Source organism: Grus americana, chromosome 13, assembly GCF_028858705.1.
Source record: "Grus americana isolate bGruAme1 chromosome 13, bGruAme1.mat, whole genome shotgun sequence".
Classification (NCBI taxonomy): Eukaryota; Metazoa; Chordata; class Aves; order Gruiformes; family Gruidae; genus Grus; species Grus americana.
The window spans coordinates 16,029,065-16,055,497 of NC_072864.1; the positions used below are offsets into that span (position 1 = coordinate 16,029,065).

Sequence of the window (26,433 nt, forward strand, 5' to 3'; positions counted from 1 at the left end):
CGAGGGACTGGCTGTTAATGCTGGGAGTTCTCTAAACGTGCTCTCCTTTCTGATAAGCAAGCTGAAAATCATTATGCAGGTAGTGTGTAGCAATACCTCCAAGTAATGAGAAGAACTGTCTATGTCAGTGTCTGAGTTGACTGTACGATATCCATGCGGCATCTTTACTTACCAGCAGGAAGTGTGTTTGTGAGCTTCACCTGATCGTCAGGACACGTTTCTAAGCTTGCCCTCCAGTTTCAGAATATGACAAGCAGATGATGTTGTTTCTCCAAGAGGAGATTCATCCACATTCAAAGTCTCACACAGCTGATCTTTTGTTAATTCATCAGGCTACATCGGTTTTATTTAAAAAGTTTTATTTCTCTTCCTCATGATCATAAGAGTCACACAGTAATTTTAAAAAGGGAAACTTGCATGTTCAGATACTAATGATTTTTTGCCCCAGTCAGATTCTGATACAATCTCCAATACATTGCTTTTGGAAACTTTTGGTTGAGTCCCTGCACCGCATATAGGCACATTTTCACTTACTCAGACTTTTCCAGACACTTAATAATACAGGAAAACTTAAATGCTGTAGTGGTGCTTTAAAATAATGATTTTAAAAAAAAATAATTTAGTGCACTTATGTAGCAGAGGTAACTAAAACCATTCAATTTCAAATGCCATCAGTTCCAAAATTTAATAAACAAAAGGAATTTAACACACAATATACACACACGCTCAGCGAATGCACCTGAAGGGAGTTTATCTGGTTCTTAAATAGAATCAAACAAACAGCTGTAAACTTCACCCAAGCTTCAGACTGTAACTGGACCACATTCATTTTCAGGGATGGTGACAGTCTTTTTAGGTTCTTGAAAGTCTGAAAGTTTCCCACAGATACCAGGTCAATTAGCATGTGTAACTTCTAGCTGACAGAAATACATATACAATAGAGTATTCCTAAAGTCATTTGCTATTTGTGCAGATAGCCCTGAGTTAGCTCTGTGTTCTCTAACACTCTAAGAAAATACTGTGTTTCAGCTGGCTCTGTTACATAGCCTCTCTTGTACAATCCTATGAAAAAGAAATTGCTCAATAATTTTGAAACTGGAATTTCTTGAGCAGTTTCCTTGAAAAGATAAGTTAGTTCCTGAAGTAATCCTGCTCTTTTCATTGAATAACATCTTAACTGAAGCTTTTTATAAACCATAGCCTGAGTAAATTTGTTGTGTGAATTATGTTTCTTGAAAGGAAATTCTTGCCTGCCTCAAAAATTGGGGAGGAACACGCACTCTGGGTGTGCTTTTACACTGAGGTGCCACCAGGGGGAGATCTGGTTCTGGCACTTGGATGTCCCACTGACCTCATGCCTTGACCCAGCAACAACAGTAATTACTTTTGGCTGGAGGAGCTGGTGATGCTGTCAACTGACAAAGCACTACAGCTGGCCAAATTAAGCAAAAGGAGTGCACAGCCAAAAGCCTGGCAGAGGAGGAAGCATGCTGTCCTCAGTTTAGCAAGTGAGGAATTTTAACTCTTCTCTTGTAACTTCACACAAAATAGAAAAACTAAACTTGCATGGATTGCCAAGCTTTAAAATTTGGCAGTGCTCTAAGTTGAATGGTAAAATAGCTACTTTATGTAGTTGAACCACACTTCCCTACATCCAAAAGATTAATTTTGGACTGAGCAACTTACTTTCCATTAGAAACAGTTTTAAAAAGGTGAGAAGAACTGAAAGTTGGAACTAAGTTACTGCAAGTTCTACCACAAGCCAGTCTAATGATTTGCAGATGTGGTTTTTAGTTGAACAGATGCAACAATAAATTTTCGTGTACTCACCCTCTGTCAGATCTACCCAGCTGTCTTCTGTATCAGGTAAAGGAACTGAAATTCCCATCGCTTTCCGGATTCCATATGTACTAACAATATCACCTGGAGTCACTTGTTGTGCAAGTTCTTTCAGGTTATTGGTTACTCTCTCCGCTAGAGAAGATAAGTGGATGTGTTTATATGCTATATATACACACAAAATGAGCCCTTCACCCTGTAACCAGTTTAATTCCAGTACAAATGGAACTATGTTAAATGATGTTTCTGCAACAGGAGAGTTTTGTTGCAGTGTGTGCAGTCATGCAAGACATACTGGGAACTATAAAAGAGATGGCAAAGACGACCAGGAGGAATGAAATAGCTGCTGACCAGGGCTTGCTGCCATCGGGAAACACTGCGAGTTAAAGAGTAAGCTAATGATGCTTGGGTTACACTAGAACAGCAGCTGGCAGGGACCTGGTGGCACCCACGTGGCAGTTGTGTCAGTAACACCTGGCTTTCAGGATGCGGCGTTTAGTTTTGTACGTGAACTAGAGACGTGATTCTTGTTGCTACAAAAGTGGTCTTCCTTCAAGAAAGAAGCTGTAAGTACTTAATGTTTCTAAGAAAGGTAATATGTGATCAGGTTTAGACTTGGTACAATACCAACTTGGCAATATTTCTCCAATAATGGGGAATTTATGTAATCACAGCAAGGTGCTGTAGTTGATGTTGCACAAGTTAGTTTTACTGGCAAAACAGACACCCTCTGCTCACAGTCCTGTCTTGGAAGGCTGCCATTAACCCAGGCCGTGTAACTGACCTATGAGACAAGCACCTTTGCTCAAAATAGTTAAAGAACGAATGACTGGTATTAATTGGTATAATAAAAAAAGACTGATAACTAGACCAAACCTGGAACAAAGCTACCCTTACAATAACAAGTTGGTAACACTTAAGCTACCCCTGTTCAAAGACATTGTAAAAATGACAGAGTTAGAGGCATTTGGCTATTATCTGCCCCACAGCACGGAGAAAGCTCCCAGTCAGTTCTAGGGAATTTTATTAATAAAGAGGAAATACATGTAATTACTGTTCAAAACTTTCATCTGGCTTTTCATACAAAGAAAATTAATCTTCTAGGCCTAATGGGGCATGTATTCTGCACTGTAACTGTTAAATCTTTGCTGTTCCTGGAGTTGATATAACTTGAGACTTGATTAATTCTGCAAGAATGATCAGAAAGAGTGTATTTACCCAAATGCATCTCTCTGTAAGATGGACCCAGAAGACAAATCATATTAGGGGGTGGTTTTGTACTTAGTCGTTCATTTTGAGCATCCTGGAGTTCTCTCAGAAGCTTTGTTGTTTCATCAAGTTTCCTCTGGAAGATTTCAGCCTCTGTTTAATGAAGAAAAGTAAGTCTTAACTAATAAGAGAGAGTATTTACTTACATTATAATATAAAATAGGTTAAGGCTGACTACACAAAGGGATTGAGAAATTTAGACAGTTACAGACGTATCAGAAGTGCAAGTACCAGGGAAACTCACCCTCGGAATCAAACTCTTCTATCGGCATGCCGAAGCTGGTAACTGCTTTTAGTGCTGTAAGTCTGTCGTTACTAGCAGAGTCCAACCTGGCAGCAATATCAATTTCCATAATCTTAAGGAAAAAAAAAAAAGCAGCAAGTAATAATTTATGTAATATTTAGATCAGCCTTGAAACAACAAAATTGGGGGAAATCAGAACACAAAGTTAGTTAAAATTAGTCTGCTCTACAAAAAAGTGAACATACAGAGGGGAAGCTGAAAAGACACACTCAGATAGAAAATTACATCTGCCAAAAACAATGGGGGCATACAAATGATGCAATAACTTAAGACCAGCATCCCTACTAAAAAAAAGTTAAAATATTCCTTGATCTCATGTAAATCAGAGTTTAGCTAAGATCCGAGGCCAAAATTCAAAACCAGCCTGGGACCTGGCTGCAGATGAAGCCTTCAGGAGGGCAGTCCTTTCCCTAGAACTACCACTATGCTTTTTCTAGTTGAGCAAAGTTTGGGTGGAATGATTTTAGAGATATATTGTATGCCTGCAGGGGCATAAGGTAGTTGAGAAAACATCTCAAAGATAGCTATGTAGCGTGTGATATTTTACGCTTATATTACAAGTTCATGTTAAACTAAATCACATTAAGGTATGAATAAAACAACTGTAGCTGCCAACCAGATCTAACACATAAATAATCACAAATGAAAATACATAAGGATTTTCTTCCAGTTCACTTGACATACTGTCTTGTTTAAGACTTTTTTGGAAAGACTTACTCCCCCGATACCTACATGCCGTTGTCACACATCACACAGCGTAGATTTACGCCTTGGCAAAGTCTCAGTGTAGCTGCATAGGCCTTACAGTTGTAGGCAGTTTTGTAACTGTGCCGTTAGAGAGGTTGGTTACAGCACTTAATCAATACAGAAAAAAATTACCTTTACATCTTTTATTGCATCACTTCTTTCCTGTGGGCCTTCAGCTTCCTCCAGTGGCTGAACAGAGAAAAGATTTTTAAAGGTGGCATTCAAATGAATCTTTTAAGTTCAAAGTAAAGCCTTACAAAAGGCAGTAATTTTAAAGTGAGGTAAATATACAATAGCATGATGAGCTTTCTCTGTAACCCAAAGTTACTTTGTAACTTTTTGTGGGCTTTCTTCAGATACTAACATTTACTAAAATACATTTTTACAGCATGCATTTTATTGCTCTTTGCAAGTCCACAGCCTTTTCCCTAGTGATGTCACATCAGAGATTTTTTTTTTTTACTGGGGGGCAGGAAGAAAAGGAAGGCTGATTACTAGATGCTGGAATATATTCAGTTTCTGTACGTAACTATTGCTCTTAATACTTGCAACAGTAGCAGCTGAACCCTGTAAGTCAGTGTCCCCGTTGGGTACTGGAAAGAGCTGACCTAGCAATGCTAAGCAAAGGTCTGAGCTGGGGCTAAAGGTCAATCTTTGATGCGTGAACTATTTCTAGTATTAATGTAGCTAATATTTGACCCATTAGTAAATGGCTATGATGTGATTTTCATTAGTTTACATTGATGTGAAACTCAAATCAAGATTTTCAGTTCTTTTAGTTAACAGGAACTGTCTTGTGGAGATTCTCAACTAATTCTTGGATTGTCAATTAAGATCGTCAAATCAGCCCCTTTGATTCCAGTCATGGCTGGCACATACAGGTACAAGAATTTGAAGAGTAGCTGTTCAGTACTTTTCCATAGCACATATTTGAGTTTGAAAACACTGCACCAAGCAAATGGAAAAACTAGTTACTAATTCTCCTGAACTTAACAGGGGCTGCTAGGAACATGATAAACTTTTCATGGAAACAAGAAAGGCTGTCCATGATCAACTCATTTCTTATTGCTTATTGATATTTTCTTACTAAATGGAACAGAGGTAGTGCTAACAGGGAGAGCAGGCAGAGAAAGTGATAGAGTGTGACAGTGTGACTCTGTCTCTATCTACAATATTTTGTTAATTTTCACATTTCATTAATAACAAGTTAGAATAATCCCTTTCCAAAAAACCCATTCACTGGAGACTAAGATCAGTCTTTGCTTTCAAATTTTACCAATTAAAAGGGAGCCCATCAATAGGATCAGCATCATCTTTCTCTAACGTTATAGCTTGTGTGCTAAAACCAAAGACCAGGCAGTTCACAAATCCATTCTTACCGTTTCCAGTTCTCTGAGAGCTCTAGAATGTCCTCCTTTAGTTAGAACATCAAGCAAACTGTCAGCCATTAAGAAAGGATAATCTTGTGACTTCATCAAAAAATCATGAATACTAAAAGATCAAAAGATAGTTAAGGTTTCATACTAAACATTCAGTGGCAAAAAGTTACGTAAAGTCAAACCAATATGTACAGCTTAGAGAAAACACAAAGTAGCGCAGATTTTGATCTCAATGATCTCTTGCTTTAGTTTAATTATCCCTGCCTTTTGTAGCTGAGGAACCCACTTCCATTCCTAAAAACCTAAAAACTAGGAAGAATGTACTGCCCCAGGCAGCTGTATCAAACTGAAAGCGAACTTCTACAGGCACTTGGCACTTGCACTGTACTTAAGTATTCCCACATTTCATATGAGTTTCTACCACTGTATATTATGAGATTCTCATAAAACAAAAAGACTTTAACTCTGAAGTTTTTATAATCAAGAATAATAAAAACAGAATTATTATTACTGTAGTAAATAATATCAAAATCAAGCAGTATATTCACTATTTAAGAATGAAATTGGGAATCTCTATCTCTGGGACTCAGCTTCCCCACTATGACCACAGTAGTATGGTCAGTATTTGACATTAACAAATATGTGTCTCACTCAAGGCAGTAATTAAGTTCATTAATGTTAAAAAATCCAGTTTGTATAAACATTTGTACCACTCAATACCTTCCTGGCTTTAAACACGAGTCCTTCAGAGTTAGTCATAAATATACTTAAATTTTAGACTGTACTTAAATTTTAGACTGTGTGTTCCTATCTATCAGCATCAAAATCCTTCACTCTTGGCTAATTTCACTTTACAGGCAAATTCCTTTATTAAAGTATTTGTTTCTTCAAACAAACAAAACCCAGTAGGCTATAAAGACAGTAGTGACATCATTCAATGGGAAAGACATAGCCCATACAGCAGAGGTGTACATAACTGCTTCTATACATGAAAGTCGTAACAAGCATCCTCGTTTGATTACCTGAAAGATCCTGGATTAGAGTCTTCCCCATATGTTGAATAGATTAAATCAGAATCTTCTTTGCTTATGTTGGCAAATGTAGAATCATATGTTGGAGCATAGGAACTATAAGGTCCGTAATTTAAGTATGTCACTAATGAATAAGAACAGTGCTAATTATTACCTCTGATATGTGGGTATGAGACAAAAATGAGAAGAAACTTTTAGGAACGTATTTCTTACGGTGAAAACAAACTTTCACAGAATACCACCTGTTCACACTGCAACATCTTTTAGTAACATCTACATCAAATGCATTTTTATTTACAAATGCTTTATTAACAATGCTGTATGCCTTAATACAATATGAAAATTCAGTCTGATGCCAGTAATAGGCTCTCAGGCTCCCCACTATGCTCTTTCAAAGCCAGCAGAAACCTTTTTCTATCTGGTATAGCCCCTCTTCTCAATATAGATGAACATTTTATTAAATACGCCTCCCCTTTTGTATGTGTAAATTAAGCTAGACTTTGTGATGTGCTGTTTAGTTGTGTGACAGACACATGCAATAATGTGCTTTATCATTAAAAAAACCTTAGTTCCAAACTATTTGTGTGCTAGTAATGAGATAAACAAAATATGTTAATATAAGGAGGAGGATTTCTGGTTAAAAAAAAAAAAAAAATCAGTGCTTGCCTGGAGTAACCTTGTTTCTTTTATCTTCTTTGAACCCTTGTAAAGTATTAACTCCTGACTGAAGTCTTCCTGCTGTCATACCAAGCTTCACAGGGCAGTAACCTGGTTCTGCAATAGGGTGTTTCAAAATACAGAAATAATGAAGGCATAGTTAAGTGACATAGGAAGATGTCCAAACCCATTTAATACTCATAACCAGAAACTTCAGAATAAACTGGAAACAACTCTCAAAGTGTGTTTCCTCTCCAAATGCTTCATACTAAAGACTGTGTGTAGTCTTAAACATGAATCCAGACCAAGTAAGCGGTAATACTAGTTAAGTATAGAAGATTTAACCTACATGTTAAGTTTTCACTATCAGTCTTCCTCCTTCCTGTCCTCCCCTAACAGAGGCTGCATCATTGAAGAGAATATGATTCTTAACATGAAAAACCACACTTTATTTATTCTTGCTGGCATTTCTTACTGCACAAACATGGGGGAGGAAGAAGTCAAGTTTGCAGCTTGGTTTCTGCCTATTCTAGACCCAGTCAGTTCAGCTCTGTAATGAGCTGGGAGTTAAATAGTCCAGCACCTGCACTCTTTTAGCTAGTGCCACTGCACAGATGGCACTGACATGACAGAATGATCTGGGGCCCAGACAGTTCCCAGTGGCCAAATCTGGAACATCTGTGACCTTTTGGGTCAGCAGATACTATGCTCTGTCCATGGACCAGACCTCAGGGGAGTCCAGGAATTAGATGTGCCCAAGCATAGGGCAGGTCATCTCTTCTCCAAGGGCAAAAGCTTTCTCTGGCAGCTCTCACAGACAGCTGATGCAAAAAGGAGAAGCCACAGCCACTGAGCTCCCTCCAGCTGCTCCTAACAACAGCAACAATTGGCTCCCATCGACGAGCTTCCTCAGCTGCAGCTTTTTAAATCCAGATCTCTACCCCACTGTAAAGAAGCATTTGGTTCTTGGCCAGCATTTTATGATCTGCCCCAGCAAAAAAGCAGCACAGCAGGTAGGTGAAAGTGTCGTTACCTGAACCATGCCAACTTACCTCCTGCAGTAAGGTCAACCGGATTAAGAAGGCCCAGAGTTGTTGTACCATCTGGTTTTCTTCTTTCAAATTCACACTGAAATAAGATCAGACTATTTTAATTTACATATTAGTTGAAACTCATGGTCCTTCAACTAATAAAAACATCTAATGAAACTGTCCTAGTTGTAGGAATCAGAAATGGATTTGGAAAGATCACTCACACTCAGATGTGAGTGCTGCTCTAACTTTTTTATTTTCACTAGATACCTTTATTATTGGTATATGCACAAGGAATTAAGAAATTATGATAAATATTGATATTTCTGCAGAGGACAAGAGAGAAAAACATGTAATTCATGTAGAAAATTGAATGGGCCCAGTATTACCACACTGGGTTCCTTCTCCTGTAACATTAATAACCTTTGATCAGATATGTGGCTGTTTCCTAACTACAGGGTTTTTTGCAGGTCAGATTTGAGATATTTTCTAGAGGTTCCTACTATTCATACTTTTCTACCCCTTTATCTAAAATTTCTAAAACTTTAAGCTGAACTTGCTCTGTTGATGAAATTCAGCATGCATTCAACTGATATGCCTTTTTTTTTAACCTTACGATGTTAAACAGATGAGTAGTGATGTTTAAAATGGGGCAAACTGTAGTAAAAGCATACCTTGAGTTTCAACTGACATGCTAAGCAAGCCTGGTTTATGAAAAAGTGAAAGGAGTTACCAAACACACAAAGATTTACCTGGCTGTTTGCAACTCGTCTTGTTAACTTTCCTCCAGATTCTCTAACAATACGATCAATCTGTTCTTGTTCCCTTTCCAAGCTATTGTTTCGTAATTTGTCCTCAAGTACATCTTTGTCCCTCCTGTGAGTAAAACCCACACAACTTAGTTAACGAGCTTTAACAGATAGATTTAACAGACACCAACTGGCCAAGTATCACAAAAAGATAGAGTGAAGAAATTGTTTCTGCCAACTATGCAAACTGGTTTTGTAGACAAAACAACTAACAAAACAAACAGCACCATTTAATGACTGTATTTAAAATAGCTGGGGAAAATGTGACAAAGATTTATATCAGCAAATGCTTTTTTATGTCAGTAACTGTAAAGGTCTCTGTGTTTAGCTTACTTCTGCCATATTAATATCCTAGTTTAGCATGTTGACAGATTTTATGTCATCGCGCTCAGAAAACTAACAAGGATATTTTTGGTAAAACACAATATTAGATACTCTGAATTTTAGTATCTGTATTTTCAAATCTGTGAAAATAAAGTCACTAATATTTCAAAACACTGAAAAGGGTATTTCTAGATATTGAAAGATATTTCAGGAAGTAAACATTCTGTAGCTATGCATTTACATGTTTCAAATACAACTACTATGCAAAAAAAAAAAAAAGGAACTTGAAATTGACTATATAGTTATTTGTATCAAAATGTTTTAAAAGGTCATGTTTGCAAACTCTCTCCAAAACAATACTACTTATGTGAAATAGACACTAAAACAGAAAATAAGGAATGGAGTTGATGAGCAGTACAGGGTTACCTACGTTAAAATACAATGCTATCATAAAAGATTCTACACCTATTTATTTTTGGTATATGAAGATGCTTTCTATAAAAGTCGCTCCCCTGAGATGAAGAAGTCTTAGTGTATATGCAGTACCAGAAAGCCAGAAACTCACACCCACTAGTCCCTAAAAGTCACCTTGTTTCAGTAGCATTTAATGGGTGTACCCTATAATTGCTATTGAGATAATACTTCACTTTTTGTGTTCTTTGCTGGGTGTTTTGAATGCTTTGGTGTCCCCATCCACAGGTTCTCCTTTGTCTTTCCCAGGACTATTTTCATCTTCCCCAGTCTGCTGCAGTTCCATCTTGTCCTTCTGCTTCCTTGTCTTCTGCAGGTCAGCCATGAATTCTATACTTTGCTTCAGGCTCTGAATTCTCTCCTAAAAACCACCAGAATCCTTTTATTTGCTACTGCAACAAATCTTTGCCTAACCTACCCACAGAGGATAATTTTATTTCAGATCTTTCTTTCTTATACTAGCAAGTGTAAAGACAGTTTAGAAAATGAAATATTAAATGCAAATATCTCTTCAATAACTGATCTGATAGCAGTACTAAAACATGAGTCTTAAAACAATGCACTATTTAAACACTAATATGCAAGCATTTGACAAATACTAAGCAAGTTTTGTTAATTCTCATGAGATCCCTGTAGAAGTGGAATGAAAGAGGGGTCAAAAAGGAAGAAGCGTTATTTTCTTTTGTATTTTCTGTTACCTGGCTAAGTATCTTCATCCCTGAGTGCAGTAGTTTTTTTGCAGCTTTGTAGTAAATGGTGTCTGGTTTGTTGTAAATCATTGCATTAGTACACATCAGTTTGAAGTTATCCTGTATAGACATTAATAATTTTGGAATGAAAGTTAAAATTTTATAGTATACTGTATTAAAATCCTTGTTGTAAATGCAATGTCTTGAGCTTAAGGGAAAAAGAACTTCAAAGAGCATTTTTAATTAGATTAAAGTCTCAAAATTAGCCCTCCAATAAATATTCTGAAAGTATTCTTAAGTGTTCAGTATTGTTTGTAGTTTTTAAAGTTTTAATGGAAGTCCTCCTAGCTAAAATTACCCATGTCCCTGACCAATCAGCAGTCACTAAAAGAACAAAGTGAAGCAACATAAAAAAAGACAATAAAGCTAGCTTTAAAAACAGAAAAGCTGCAATCCACAGCTAAATCATTATAAGGAATATGCCAAAGTTTCAGTCACAATGAAGAAAAGAATCATATGCTTGTTTGAAGTTCATTTCTGGAATGACTGAGCTAGAAACTTCACTTCTATACTCAATGCAGAGCCTCTACAGGTAGGTATGGTTTATCACATTCTCAGCTATTCACAAAGACAAAAAAGTTAAAATGAAAAGTGAACCAGAAACAGCAGGGAATATTCTTAAGTTTTGGACCTCTAAAGAAGAGTGTGCAAGAAAATACAGCCAATACTATTAACTAACGTCTGCCGAAGTTCAACTGTTAATTACACACAAATTACAGTTCTTGGGTCCTCATCTAGTCCAGTAAAGAACTAGAGAATATTTCTGCTGAAGAAAACAAAAGTAACTCCCACACCTTTTAAAAACTTTAGGGACCTTCAAAACAGGCCCTTGAATCCACTAGACACACTACAGCACAGAGTTAAGCGGTTGTTGCCAACGGGACTGAGCTCATCTTGCCTTCACTAGCTGTGGACCTACATGACTAGATAAGCCTGGCTAGCACTCAGGGGACAGGAGGCAAATGAGAGCAGTCTGACAAAAATGCTGTAACTTTCATTCTTAAGATTAAAATGACCTGCTGAAGGACAAAATGACGGATTCTATTTAATCCTGCATAAAACATGAAACCATCCACATCTTTCTGAGACACATATTTATAAACCCCAAGTGTTTTCTCTTTCACTTCCAGAACTTATTTGCTCACAAAAATTTAACAAGAAACATTTCTTCCAGCAGAAGTGCTAGTTATTTTAGCATCTTCATATTCTTATAAAATACTAGAGTTGAAGTCAATTGAGCATAATACATCTTTGTAGTCAAAGTAAAATTTACAGAATTACCTTTAATTCTTCTATGGACTGGTACCCATTGTTCTTGATCTTCTCTTTCATGGTACTAAAATCCATTGGGTTTTTAATGATCATGGAATAGCCAGGGGCAATAAAGTCAGTCACAGGAAATGAAAAGAAAGAACTTGGATCTTTTCTGTTAAGAAATGAAAAGACATTTTTTTATGTTTCAACTTATAACAAAGAACATATTGAGCTTGAAATTAAATAGAAAGGAAAGGACTAAGCTGAAAAGGAATCAAAAACATAAAGCTAGAAATGGCTTGTATCAGCATAATCTTTCACTTTTGAAGGTTGAAAAGATCCTATACAGAAACCCATATACCAAAAAAAGTGCTACAAAAATATTTTAGAAGTTAGTTCTACATTTTGATAACTACCTGTGTTCTCAAGAAGATTTAAAAAAAATTTTTTTTTTTTTTAGGTTTTGCCTTTTCAAAAAAAGTTAAGTCACTGAAAAATAAAGGGAAGCAATGTCATTAGAATGTATACTTGTCATTCATTGCTTACTCTGAAATTAACAGAAGGGAAAGCTTGTTGCTAGAAGTTGTGATAAAACTTGTGTGTTTATGATTATGTTAATTTTCAGGTTACATAATATTAATAGGTTTTTACATTAAAATTTCCCAAGACTTTCAGTGATCTCTGACATACACTGATGTTCCTGGGTGCTTCTAATAGCATTAAAATCAAATACAGTTGGTTGGTATTTTCTCCTTAGGATTAGGCTTAGGTGAAAAGCCAGCAAGAATCTCTCCTCCAGAACCACTGTTTTTTTGCTTTTCACTGAACTCTGTAGCTTGAGATTGGCCTGATCATTGATAATGTTCCTTGCTGTTACTACACACACCAGTGAAACCCTTGGCATTTCAGGCCTTTTTCCTGAGGTTTACTTATGATTTATGGATTTCTCCACCAAGTTGTGAAGTTGCCACAGAACAGTGAAAAGCACTTAGCTATACATACTGCAGAAGCACACAGTGCAGATATTCTGCAGCACTTGTGGAACACTTGCACAATAGCTTCCAACTGAAAGACAGGATTCAAAAGCAGAAGTGGCTGCTTCTTTCTGGACGCATTGAAAGGTAGCCAAAACAAACACACACACTTTCTGACAGTCAGTAGTTTCTTGAAACTGACACCAAGGTCTTGAAAATTTAAGGTTAACAGAAAACTCATGAACAAAGTTGCAAGCTTAATCTGGCAAAACAGAAAAAGGGAAAGATCTTTCAACCACTCTTGTACAAAAGACATACAGATTTTGTTAATGCTTAAAGTCAAGAAAGAATATCTCAAACCACTGACCACTTGAAAGAACTGCAAATTCTGCAAATCTGATTGTTCTAATCAAAAGACATCTGGTTAACAAGACAGTAAACAAATATGGTTTAAGTTTTCAAGTGTGTACTTCCTTTTTACCGTAAATAATGCAAAAGATAGGAGAACTCAAGGTAAAAGTTTTGACAAGTTCATTCCAAAGTCTTGTGCCTCTCTGAAAAAAATTTCTTAGAAAGCATCACATTACTGGAAAATTGTCCTATTTTTGAAAGTTTTTTAGAAGTACTTGAAACTGGAGGTGTTTACAAGAAGCCTAAGCTTAGGAGAAGTTATAAGTATGCATTCTTAAACTACTACTAAAATTCCTAAAATAGTCATGTTAGCAATAATATTTTCACTCAGCTTTTTATATGCCTCTTCCCTTAATGCATGTTATTTTCATTTTATAGCTCTGAAAGCCTGTAGCACAGACATTTACCTCTGCAGCTGTCTCATGAGTTGATTCAGAGCTTCCTGAAGTGGTGTCTGCTCCACCTCTAGACCAAAAACAAGTGGGGGAAGAAAGGGTGTGAAACAGAACTGACTGCAAGAGGTACTCAACTTCCAAGGTATTAGAAATCAACTAAACAAAACTGATGCAACTTGAGAATTCATCATAAATGAAAAGAATACAGTGGCAAACCCCACAGCATATATAGGGTATCTACTTTTCTCATTGGCCTTACTTGACATTCTGCTCACTCTGACATAGATACCGGGTACCATTCTGCAGAAGTAGTAACAGTAACGTAATTTCAAATATTTGTATGAGATGGGGAAAAACACTGAGATGGCAAAAAATGTCAAGTCACTGCAGAAACAAAGAACAATAAAATGTGAGTCGATTAAAGAAAACTGGAATTAACAAAAGACTTTTTTTTTTTCCCTACCTTCTGGTTTTGATAAAGTACTTGTCAATGGTTTCTCTGGTGGCAATTCCAATCTGATGGGGGTCTGACACTTCATTTCCTGTTCTCCCTCACTGTCTGCATGGTCTCGATCTCGTTTCTTTTTATCCTCCTAGGAAGAGAAAAATTATTATAGAAACTTAGAGAACCTGTAAAACCAGCATTATTACTGTACATAATGCTCTCTAGATTTTTCAAAACAATCTCACAGAGTTTAAAAAAATAATAATAGTTTGTAAAGCCTTAAAAGCCTTGTATTCTTTAGGTACCGTCTCCATCTACTGGACAATAAAGTAATTCAGCTATACAATGCAATATAGCACAGATTTTTTTTTTTTAAAAATGTAAGAGACAGCCACTTATAGCATGACAGGAACGACTCTGCACAGAGAATTGTCTCCAGTGAAGCCCCTAGGATGATTTTTGAAGGTTTTGGGAAAAACTAGTAAGAAATAGTCAGGAAACTTAAAATTAGAGGTACCCATAATGCTTCAAATAAATGTGTTATAATTGCTCATCATGTTAAGAATCCTGAGAAGGAAATACATTTTTTTCTGTTTAATTAAGAACTTGTAAAGTCTTCATTCTGTTTTAAATAAATGGATTTATTTAGACTCAGATTTTTCTCCCCTTTTTAATTTTCTGTGCTCTTATACTCACCAATATTTTTCTGAAAGATGAGAAATTCCAAATGACTTCACTCACCTTTTTCTAATAAAAGTACCCAGAGACAAGGAATCGGCAAAACAAATGTACTGAGTTTGAATGTATTCCAATTTAAGGATACAAGTTACAGTCACATCTGCTCACCTTCTGATGTGAAGACTAGAGAAAGTTGAAGGGTTTGGTGGTTGGTTTTTTTTTTTTTGCTAAAATGCACTAGCATCAACACATACCTTAACTTTTCTCTTTCTTTTCTCCTTTTCTTCTCCAGGAACTTGTTTTTCTCCTTTCTTTCTCTTTTTCCTTTTTCTGTCTTTGTGTTTTTCATGTTCAGATTTGTCATCATATAGGCTGGAATCAAGTCCTGCATTTCCAGTAGAGAGTTCAGCGACTTCACTTCCTCCAACTTTCAGCACCAGCTTCAGTGGCTTTTCTACATATTCTTAAAACAGCAGAGGCATAAGCCGTGTGAGTACCGCAGAAAACATACTCTCTGCCCGAGTAACACAGCCCAAGCTCTGAGCTGCCTCAGAGTCCTTCCACAGGCTGTCACTAAACCACGTCTCATTTGTTTTCCAGACCCTGCAGCTGCTTCTCCCCCAAACAGCAGCAGGGCCGAGCCCCGACGCCAATCCGCAGCCTCCCTGTCCCGGGCTCACCGGCGGCACGAAGGCCGCTCTCCCCGTTCCCCACACCGCCTCAGCTTCACCCCCAAGCTTTCAAACCGCACCGGCGGGTGGGCTCGGCCGGGCCGCGCTGCCCCCACGGCGGGGCGGGCGACAGTGAGGGCCGAGAGCCTGCGCCCGTTTTGGGGCCTTCCCCCCCGCGGCCCTCTGACCACGCACCCTCGTAGGGGTGCTTGTCCGACTTGTGCTTCTTGTGCTTCTTCCCCATGGCGGCGGCGGCGGCGGCCCGGGTAGGCCGCGCTGTTGTCGCGGAGGCCGCCCCGCCGACGAGCGGCGCCGCGCGCACCCGGGAAGAGGAAGAGGTCGGCCGAGCAGCGCCCCCTGGCGGGCTGGAGGTACGGCGAGCGGCGCTGCAGCCGGCGCAGGCGCAGAGGCCGCCCCCGGTGAGCGGGCGGGCGACAGTTGGCTTGGCTGGGGCAGCTGTGTCCCAGCGCTGGGAGTTTCGCTGCGCTCCGTGCTGGTGAGCGGGCGGGTTCTGCGGTTTTCTGTCGTGAGCAGCCCTCTCAGCCGTGCCCGGCCTTGTTCAGCCCGGGGGGAAGGTGCTTGCTGGCCGGTCCAGTCCCGTTCCTCGGGCAGCATTGCCTCTCTAGACCTCTCGCAGCCCCTCGCGCTCTCTCCCCTCACAGCCCCTCGCGCTCTCTCCCCTCACAGCCCCTCGCGCTGTCCCCTCACAGTCCGCCGCAGTCTTTCCCCTCACAGCCCGCCGCGACCCCTCCTCACACAGCCGCCAGCGAGCCCCTTCCTGCTCCCTTGGAGATGCCCCTTGCTCCCTGCTTGAGGTGGGCTTTGCCTGCAGCCTTGTCCCTCTTGTCCCCCACCCTTGGGTCTCTGGGGCAGTGCAGCGTTTCAGTGGCTTTGGCAGGATTCAGCCTAAATACTCTTCTGTTGACACTAGCCTGTGCTGCAGAATCTCCCCTGCCATGGCTGTCGTGGCCCGCTAGTCCCAAAAGTTTGAGAACCTGTGCCCAAATTTGTACTAGTGAGAAGTGCAGAGACTGTGTATGCCTGAGGAAGAGTGGAGAGTTTGCAGGGGTATGCTGAGGTCTGTACTGGTGAAAGGGCAGCAATGACGGTTGTGCCTGTAGTGCAGGCTACGACAGGCTCAGCCTTACAGTGCCTAAACTTGCTTGCCAGTCTTGAAAGCAAATCCTTTATAATGAGGTTATAAAATTAAGGCAAATATATGTGTATTGTTCATTACAGGTTAAAAATAACTTAGAAATTAGGACCTCCTAGAAATGGTGGAAGTTAACACATTTGCTTTGTCTGGGAGGACTTCTCAAAGCAGGCAAATGGTTTTCAAAATTGAGTATAACATGGATTATATAGTCTTTCAAAGTTAATAGTGTATTGGCTGATATCGCTTAAACTGCAGTCATTTCTGTTTCAACAACACTCCCTAGGTATTGTTTTCTGCTAAGACCTATTCTGTAATGCATCTTGAAATTTCACTCCTGTGAAGTCTGGAGTGCAAAAGTAAACGGTGTCTATTTCAAAAGAGAAGCTTTAATTTTATTCCCATGCAATAATCATATATTCCTCAAGTTTGTTGAATCATATGTGATGTTTTATAGCCAAAGAAAATAATAGTTATTAATTAGAAATTTATGATACATGTGGCTGTACATCTACACAAGGTTTATTTTGAAAGCTCGAGAAGTTAGAGAAGTCCATTGTCCATTCAGTCACTGGGAATTTAATCAGATGTGACAGCTTTGTTTTGCATTTTACTGGTTAGATTTACTGTCATTTGGTAACATACTCAGAGAATTGTGTGGGTGGTGCTCTGGAATAAACCACAACTTTCCTGCTTGATCTTACTCCAGTAGTTTGAAATTCAGCTGTAATAGACACAGTTGTTTTTCTAATTCACATCTGGATCCTTTAATACTCTTATTACATATGCAGTGAATGTTCTTAAGCATACTTTAGTGAGAGGTAGAGGGCTTTTGCTTGGGATGTGGCCACATGTAGAAAATACAAGACTAGTAAATATTTAAAGGACATGTTTTATAGAATGAAAAAAAAAGTTGCTATATCCTCTATTCCCACAAGAGGACTGGCAGACTTTCTAAGTTTTTTTTCTTTTAAATGTTATATGGCAAGACCATTTGTTCAGTTGTTATTCTGAAATTTCCTGACTAATCTGAAGTTTCCAGACTATTCTGATATTTCCTAAATTCTTGTCCTGAATTTAATGAATTTTGAGAGAATTATACACAAACAAGTAATGTGAGATATTGCCAACATTGAGAGCTTTCCTTTCTAGGTGTCTCATTGAATAACATCCTCTGGATCAGAGAAAGATAGTTTTTCTTAACTGTTAGCGCAGGCACACATATGTAGAATACACATTGGTTTTGCCATCCTTGTCTCTAGCTCTCCTTTCCAATTAAAAGATCAGTATTTTTTTCCCTCAAAACCACTTTCGCAGCCTTTCAAGGCACAGTTCAGCTTGGGCAAGCTTGGAAAGAGAAGCAGCTGCATTTCTCAGCAATGTTCAAGAGTGTTGCTGTTGGGTCTTGTCATTTCCCTGAGAAACGAGCCTGCGTTCCTTCATACTCAGCTGGCTCTGCTGTTACCTGTAGCACCAGAGGAGGAAATCTTACCCCTGCCTCCTCTTCCAAAACATTGTGTCTTCTCAGCCCTGATTGGGGCAGTCCTTCCAATTTCAGGGGAATTCAGTTGTGGAAAGAGGAAGAATGAAAGTCCTAATGTCCTCTACGCAGAGGCTGGATACAACTTGGAAAAGATGTTATTAAATGTTTGAAAAGTAATTTGTTATATCACCATAAAAAAAAGGCCTTACTATGACCTGTTTCCTAGCAATGGTTTTTCATATTCTCAAATGAGATGTTATTTTTCAACAACAAATCACACTGTTTACAAATTATACTTTTGCCCAGTAAAAGTGAAAACTGGTGGTTTTCAGAGCTGACTCAAGATCGCTAAAGCTTTGCTGGTACGATGCATGCCTGGTGCCATAGCACAAGAGCTGTCAGTGTAGACAGTTCTATAGCAGGACTAAAAGAATGACAGGTCTTCTATTTCTTCTAAAGCTTACAGAAACTTTTGTTCGGTTTGAAGAACTTGGTTTTGGGAGTTGCTGATAAAGAATAATTACAAAGAAAAAGACAACATTACTTTGGACCTCAAAATATTATGTTGTCACCTAGGAAGGTTAGCAGCTTTATTTTAACTTGGCCTACATGTAGCTTTGTAACAAGATCTCCATGTCAGCTGAAGCTATATGATTTTTGCTATAGCAATAAAATGGTAGAATGGTTACTGTGACTGCAAGTTGAAGTGCGTAAAGTGCGCGTGTGTTTTGTGAACGGAGGTATTTTAGATGTCAGCTGAATGTATTCCAGAATTGCATCACAGAGTAAGAAGGAAATTTGTTGCACCTTATGTACACACAAAAATAGAGCTGGGCTAGGCTAAGAACCTCTGTGTCAACAGTTGCTTCTAAATAGTTGCTTTGAAAGCATCTTACCTATGCTCTTTGAAATGCTTTTCATTAGCAATCAAACAGCTGGCAGTAACTGTCAGCATGTAAAAACCTGCTTCAGGTCACGTTGTTTCCGTGTATTATATTCAGAAAAAGTCCATTTGGGCATCATTTCTAAAATGCGATTTGTAAGCCTATGAAGAGTTTTATCACTGTCTGGTATTAGAAATGCAAGGTTTTGTTCTTGTTGGTTGAGTGTGCAGGATTAATAATTTCAGTTTACGGCATATTTTCTGAGGATCATGCTCCTCATCTTAATCGGTGTCAAGTTTCTATAGCAACTAGCATTTAAGAGTGAGAGACAATAATGTGTGTTGCTATCACTGTTAGCCACTAAGAGTAATGGAGAAAATGTTTGAAAATAGATGTCCAAGTTTTTTCACATGTACCTTCTTCCATCTCTTAAAGAACTTGGATTGAGACCTATGGATAGCATAAGATCATGTTATTGTATATTCATTTAATTAGACATCAAATAATGTAATTATTTAAATTGGTCATAGTTTTTTTCCAAAACACTGAGCAAAGAAGGGTGCAATAAGCATTTGTGGGTTTGTCTTTGATCAGTGTGTATGTAGCATAACCAATATAACTTAATGTATTAACAGAGATATAAAAAACTTGGTGAAACCCTGCTGCTTTAATCACTACTGTAGTCCAGGAGGAAGAGGTAGATTCTGGTAACAGCAGAAATATGCAGAGACCACTGCAAAGCACAGGAGGCCAGTGTGCTAAAATCTTTGGAAGAAGGTTTCCATGAATGTGTAAGCATATAGAAGCTTGGGATGCTAAAGTCACTGGGAGTTGTTTATAAGCAGGTTTGGTTTGTAGTCTATGACACACAGAAACACTATGATACACAGTATTTGTGACTGTGTATTTAAACCCAGTATTTTACACTAGCGCACCTTTCTAAAAATATCCAAACACATATGGCTGAAGTAAAGAATGTAGTCAATATATATGACTTTTAAATCAGTTATTTGTTAGCTGAAAGATTCAATATGCCTATTTTCTTGATTCTGTGAATACTAAAGGGACACTGTCATTTTCCATGTGCATATGGCCTGACAAAATTTAGTGTGGCAGATGGAAGTTTTTCCCTTAGTTTGAAGGGACCACCTCATCATTATGATGCATTTTCTCTTTTTTATTTTAGCACTGAAGTGCTGCATATTGTGGGGGTGGTAAGTCCCATCTGGAAACACATTGTAAATTATTAGTGGTGAAAAAAATGGCAATTTACTTTGTCTAAGAAAAATAATCCTAATTCATTTACTCATGGTAATAGGCAAATATCTGTTTCTACCCCAAGATCCTTAAGACTGTAATAAACTTTATAAGAATGTAATTAATTTGTAATTTGGATGATTACCTTATTGTCCATAGAGCAAGTCATATTGATTATGCTGTTAGATATGTGTGTGTATATTTGTATAAGTCTGTGTTTTGTAAATATCTTTCCTGCGACCTTGTCCCAATCCCATGGGCAGCTCTTTTAATAACTTTCTTGTGAAGTGATTTTTTGCACCTGAAGAAATACCTTGTTGCACAGCTCTGAACTAAAATAGCAAAATTTTTGCTAGACATGCATGGAATTGCATAAAATTTAAACATTTATGACCTTAGTTCTTGGCTGCTATTGCTGCACAGGTTGGGAAAATTAAACAGGATTCAGCTGGGTCCACATAGCTTCCCTTACAAGTGGAGATGGTTGGACAAATGGGATTTATCCGTCATCCCTGCTTCTCCCTAGTTAGGTGGAAGAATTGAAGCAAAAGAAGGGAGAAACCTGAATAGCAAACAAGTTGGAACTGAAGCCTGCCTTAGCAGTTGCAGCAGTTAATTTACTTAGAGAGCAGAGATGTCACTGGCAGAGGCCACCGTTCAATGCAGAGTTCTGTCTTCTGTGGCGACTTGTTCCAGCCCTGCCTGGTTTATCTTCATTCCCTCTCCCCCTTCTTTCTATTTAGCTAGTCCTTTTTGAACACAAATCATACTTGTGTATCTGGGTGGGTATAGTTGAAATCTGCATTCCATTGTGTTGTTTACTTTGCTTAATAGTTATATTCCTCTACTTCAAGCTTACTCTAAGCTGTTTAGGGCAGCAGCTATCATTGAGTAGACTTCCTGGAACAAATAAGGAACAGAAGCTTCCTTCTGTGATTGCTGTATGCTTGTATCCATGTAGTAGGGAAGTAGCTCTGCTTCTGTGCATGTCTAGCTCAAATCTATGTGACTGCTGCCTGCAACCTGGCTACTGGCTTTCTGCAGTGCTTAAAACAACAAGGTCCAAAGTTTTGCCTGGCTATTTGCTATAATCGTATTGAAAGAAGTGTCTCCCTCAGGCATGGAGGAGTATTTAACTCTTAATAAGATTCCCTCAGGAAGATAGCTTAAGGAATACATTATTTTAACATAAAAATTCTAGCTCAGCATTGTCTAAATGGTGAGCTAAATGTTGTCTAAGTATGAAGCAGATTTCCAGATAAAGCCCTGCATCTTGTAGCAGCGTAAGGTTGGTCATTGAAAATGAGGATGGAAAACTTGAGCTCTTGTTTTAACTGATGGGTGCAACCTAATACTTTTTGGAGATGTAACCAAATTATATTTAGTATTGATTCTGAGCCTGATCCTCTTGTTCTCACGTGTGTAGTCCTGCTCATTTCAAATATCTGCAAGCTTTACTTGTTCAATGAAGATATTACAAGCCTGTAATAAACGTAATAAATTACACTCAAATAAAAGTGGAGATGAACCTTTTTCTAATAAGTTTTAATTTGCTGTAAGAGGAGAAACAGATAATAAAATTTGCACTTGTATTAAATATGCATTTGTAAGCTATACTAGGAGAAAGTTTAATACAAATATCTAGCTGGATCTTTCAGGTTATACTCCAGTTAATTTTTTATTTCACTTAGCAATTCAGCTTTTTAATTTCATTTTATTTTATTTTGTGTAGTGGTGTATCTCTAGAGGAAACATAGTGAACAGACAAAAATAAGAGCATTAGGCCACTTGGTGGTGTAATATGCAAAGGAAAATGAATCTGTCACGTTCAAGTGAAGGAAATGTACATAATAGACCATTTTTATTTGCTTATTATCTGATTAAACACAGTAGAAGACATTACTATGAACAGTTGCCTTTTAAAGATCTTTAATTCCAAGCAGGTAGGGAAGTTCATTTTGTAGGATAAGCTCTGGTTTTAGCTCAGCTCTTGGTGAAGGTGTTTATGTTCAAGCTATTAATGATCTGTTAGTTGATTCAGAAATCCTGAACCAGTTCACAGTGGAAAAGCTATAATTTAAAAATGAAGAGAGCCACATGGAATCTGCAGCCTGCCATGAGTGACTTTAGTGACAGCTTTGGTTTTCATCTGCCAGAGTCTGGCATCCCTCACATTCACAACAAGTGCAGCAGCTTCTCCTCAACTCTGTATTTCCACATGACTGAGAAGCTTGGGAGAAGCCGTGGCATTGCAGTGCTTTGAGAGATATCTTGAACTGGCAAGTGAGCAGGGGTAATGGGCACCAGCAGTCCAGTACGGTCTCCTGCAAATGCATACACCTGCCAAAGATACATGAGTTTGCATGGTGATACTGAAACACACATACACTTGTGCAGTGAATACCAAAAGGGAGGGTAATGTGTGGAAGATCAGGTTGGTGGGGCCCATTTATTTTTGTCCATGCAATAAGAAGAATGAAAGGTCCAGCCTTCCATCACCTTTTAGTTCAAACTTCTTTTAGGCAGGTACAAAATGTTTGAGCTCAGCAGGATGCCACAGGGTCTGCAGAGCAGTGTGTGCAGAGACAAAAATTTATACTGTATGCACTAGTGTTCATGTCAAGGGAGAAAAGTGAGGATAAAAGAATCAGTATAATGCTGCTCTGCAAATTCTAGCAGAAGTAAACATCTTCCATGCTAAGTGGGGCCTGCTAAGGAATGTCAGTTTTAGTCAAACTATTATTCTGAAATGGTAATCAGAATTTTCTTTTCTGGGGGAAAGAAAAAAACGAAGGGAAAAAGAGGAAGTTTCCATTCCTGTTTGACAGAAACATGAAAATAACAGTTAAGTTTCATTTTCAGATTGAGGAAGGAAAAAATAATGATGTTTTGACTGGTATTTGCCTTGAGTTTGGTTTGGCTTTTTAGCCTACAGCCTAGAAAGGAAGTAAAATTTAAGAACAACTTAAGCTTGGGCTGTTCAGATTAAACTGAAAATATGATTTAGCCTTGTCCTTGATGATTGTGCCAAATCTAGGTACTAAAAGAAGTAGCAGGTACTTGCTAATTTTAAGAACAAGTTACCAGGGTAGTGTCCAAGTGGGTACTAACCTACTGGGACCTTGGCTTAGGTGAATTTATCTGTATCATAATATGATGTTTCTCTGTCAGTTCAGAATGTGTAGTTAAAATGAGAACTGCACATGTTGACTGTAAGCGCTGTGAGGAGACACTTTTTGAATTGTTATGGAGTGTGCTCCTGTGCTTCAGAAGACAGACAACATCAGTGATGGTTGATCTGTTGCTTATCATGTTTGTTAGTATGGGTGACGACATCTTGGATCATATTCTCCCAGAATACCTTCAACAGTCCACATTTTTCTACATAAATTAGAGCTGAAATATTTTTAACTTTTCCATAACAAGCCAGGTGGCAGATAATTGATCTCCTTATGTTGTACATATTATCTCCCAAAACTTCAAAATGGTACTGATGACCAAAGATATAGTGTGGATGGCGAACACACAACTTGTAGCATACTTCTATAGCTCCTGTTACGTCCTCCACAATTTTGTTCTCTAAGTGAAAGCTTGGAGGAGGGCGGCATAAACAGAGTGTACTGTAAGGTCACTTGATCCTTCAGATTGCTGATTATATGTAACCAAAATACTATTTCAGTATCCAAATATTAAGGATCTGTTGCAGGCTGTGAATCTCCTAGAAATTACTACTTAGAAATCACTAAGAACTTTTGGTTTAAGCTTCTGCTTTTTTTTTTTTTTTTTTTCATTCTGAACCCACTCAGTAGAATACAGAGTCTTTGGAAGAGATTGGCTGGGATCATAAAGTTGACAGTTGCAGAAAGGAAATTAAATTAAATGAAAATGATGAGAGATTTGTCTGGCTAGGCTGATTTACTAGAACTCTGCGCAACATTTTAGTTCTTCCAAAGTCTTTGCGAATAAGTAGCTTGATGTGGAATGAGAAGGGAGATGGATGCAATCTGTGGGGAGGAACGTGGCTCCACTGTACTCTTACTATGTTTCTCTTTATTATGCTGCTCTTCTATTTAGAGGGTTTGCTGAAAAAAATGTACTAAATGACAACTATATGATCTTTTTTTTTTTTATCACCTTTAAAGAAAAAATAACTCATTTGCTCAAGGGAGTAGGGGAAGGAGTTTAAAGATTTAAGCATGTAACTGTTTAGATGGAGTCTGTTTGCTTCGACCTAAATTCCTTATGTCATTGCTCATTAATGTTGTTGTACCAAGTGTTTATGCATGAGTGTCCGAGAAGAACTGGATGTGATCAATTCAAAATGGCCTTGTCAGACTGCATGAAGAATTCACTCTGAGATATATATGGAAACGTATGCTTTATGATTTATTCTGACAGGGTATTCACATTGCTGCTTTAAGTATTTCTCCAAATTTTTTTCACAGTAGATGATCAATTAGTGCTTTACTTATTCTTTCAATTAATTTGAAGCATGAAAACAACAATATGGCCACTTTTCATAGGATTTTTTTGTATCTTATGAAATTAAATCAATCAGATCAGAGATCTTTCTGGTTCTGTCACCATCAGGTTCCTAGAGGATCTGCCTCTTGTTGCAGTGATTTCCTTGTTTCCCCTTCTAGTAGAAGGTTAACTGAATTACAGCACTCTGTAGGCCCCAGGGCAAGAATCGGATTCTGATCTGGGAACTGGAATGGACTTTTTGTGTATTTTTTTTGTAAATCTTTCTTTCCCTTCTGCAGTCTATCTTGTCTCCAAAGTAGACTACTGATTCCAAAAATTGCTTATCTTATCAGGTTATGAAAGTTTACATAGAGTTGCATTAGGCAACTTAAATGTGTGGTGGCACGGTTATGTCCTAATGTTATATCTTGATGTCGAATATTTATTTCTCTGAAGAACTTTGTCTTGCATGCTGAGGATGGAATGATCCAAATCTTTTTGAGTTTTAAGCTCATGTTTTGTTTTTCACCCCGTCTTATGGCAGGTGGTTCCACAGGTTGATTGCGCAAGAAGGTGTTTTCCTTTTTGTCAGTGTTTTAAATTTTCTGTCCTTCATTTCATTCACATGCTCTTGTTTTTGCATACAGAAAGGCATGAATTTCAGTCGTAGTCACACCTCATGCCAAATTTTTTTTTGAAAACCAAAACTGGTTGTATTTAACCTTATAGCAAGCTAGACAGTATTTTTGCCCTAAAAGTGTAGTACATTGAGTCATACAACTTCTTGCCTTCAGTGGTTTTTTTTGTTTTTTCTTTTTTTTAAAGGAACAATTTTTCATCTTTGTTGATGCAGAGTAAAAGTTGAAAATGTATATTCCAGAGAGTAAATTAACAGATAATGGAAGTATACAACTTATATTTGTTTTAAGGTAATATGATTATTCTAGCGGAAAGAGCCTAACTTTGACATTTTGAATGCTTGGTGTAGCTATTCTTTTCTCTTAAACCTTGTCTTTATTGAAATATCTGACCATTAGAGATATTTCCAAATGTAGCTCCTGATCTCAAGCTGTTAATTACTGTTGTCAAAGATATACATAGGAAGCGGTTCAGGAAGAAGTTTTATCCATCAGATGGCACTTTCAGAGTCTTTGCTGGACCAGCAATATTGCTGGAAATGTTTGTTTCAGATAATCGATAAGGGGGTGTTGCAAATCTTTTTCTGCTTTTTATGGAACCTATTTCTCATTTTGCAAGTGGATGCTAGATAAAAGGGGCAATGCAACTACAGAAAAATAATTTTACATTTTTGCTTAATTTAATTGAAGGCATAAATATAAAAGTCATACTTACTCAACTGAAACCTTATATTTATTGTTACCTACCAGAATTCTAGCTTTACAGTACAGAGCAACACTTCACAGTTGCCAGGTTTCACTGAAGATGAAGTGATAATCTCTGGCTGTAAGTTGTAAATTGCTTTGGGATAAAAGGTACTGCATAAATGTAAATTGTTACCTTATTAAATGCAAGTGTAGCATAACATGGTTTTCAAATTACTAATGAGTATTTTCTTTGTGAGCCTGATGGCTTTTTTAAGATAAAATAGCACTGGGTTTATTTAATCAGCCTAAAAGGTTCTTATCCAGCACATTGTGATACTTATTTTTATTGCTATAAACAAACATTATTTGGAAGAATTGCAAGATAAGATAAGGTTTACAGTGTTTTTATTAGTCTTAATGTTTTGACTA

General features: G+C 37.9%; 1 protein-coding gene across 1 annotated transcript; it reads right to left on the reverse strand.

The window, feature by feature from the left end:
- Window positions 1–342: 342 nt before the first annotated feature.
- BRD7 (bromodomain containing 7) lies at window positions 343–15,767 on the reverse strand. Its single transcript, XM_054840372.1, has 17 exons — window positions 15,634–15,767; window positions 15,022–15,230; window positions 14,108–14,237; window positions 13,657–13,714; window positions 11,892–12,036; window positions 10,560–10,670; window positions 10,038–10,222; window positions 9,010–9,133; window positions 8,279–8,354; window positions 7,236–7,343; window positions 6,561–6,693; window positions 5,539–5,650; window positions 4,292–4,348; window positions 3,353–3,464; window positions 3,058–3,201; window positions 1,831–1,974; window positions 343–868 (listed from the first exon to the last, which is right to left on the reverse strand). Exons 1-17 carry the CDS (start codon window positions 15,680–15,682, stop codon window positions 804–806), a joined length of 1,962 nt encoding a protein of 653 aa, XP_054696347.1. The 5' UTR covers window positions 15,683–15,767; the 3' UTR covers window positions 343–803.
- Window positions 15,768–26,433: the final 10,666 nt, after the last annotated feature.

Coding starts and splice junctions, on each gene's coding strand:
- BRD7 (XM_054840372.1), bottom strand. CDS start 15,682: ATGGGGAAGAAGCACAAGAAGCACAAGTCGGACAAGCACCCCTACGAG. Junction 10,671..11,891: donor AGTCCATAGAAGAATTAAAG/GTAATTCTGTAA, acceptor ATGTCTATACAG/GATAACTTCAAACTGATGTG. Junction 10,223..10,559: donor GGATGAAGATACTTAGCCAG/GTAACAGAAAAT, acceptor GGTGGTTTTTAG/GAGAGAATTCAGAGCCTGAA.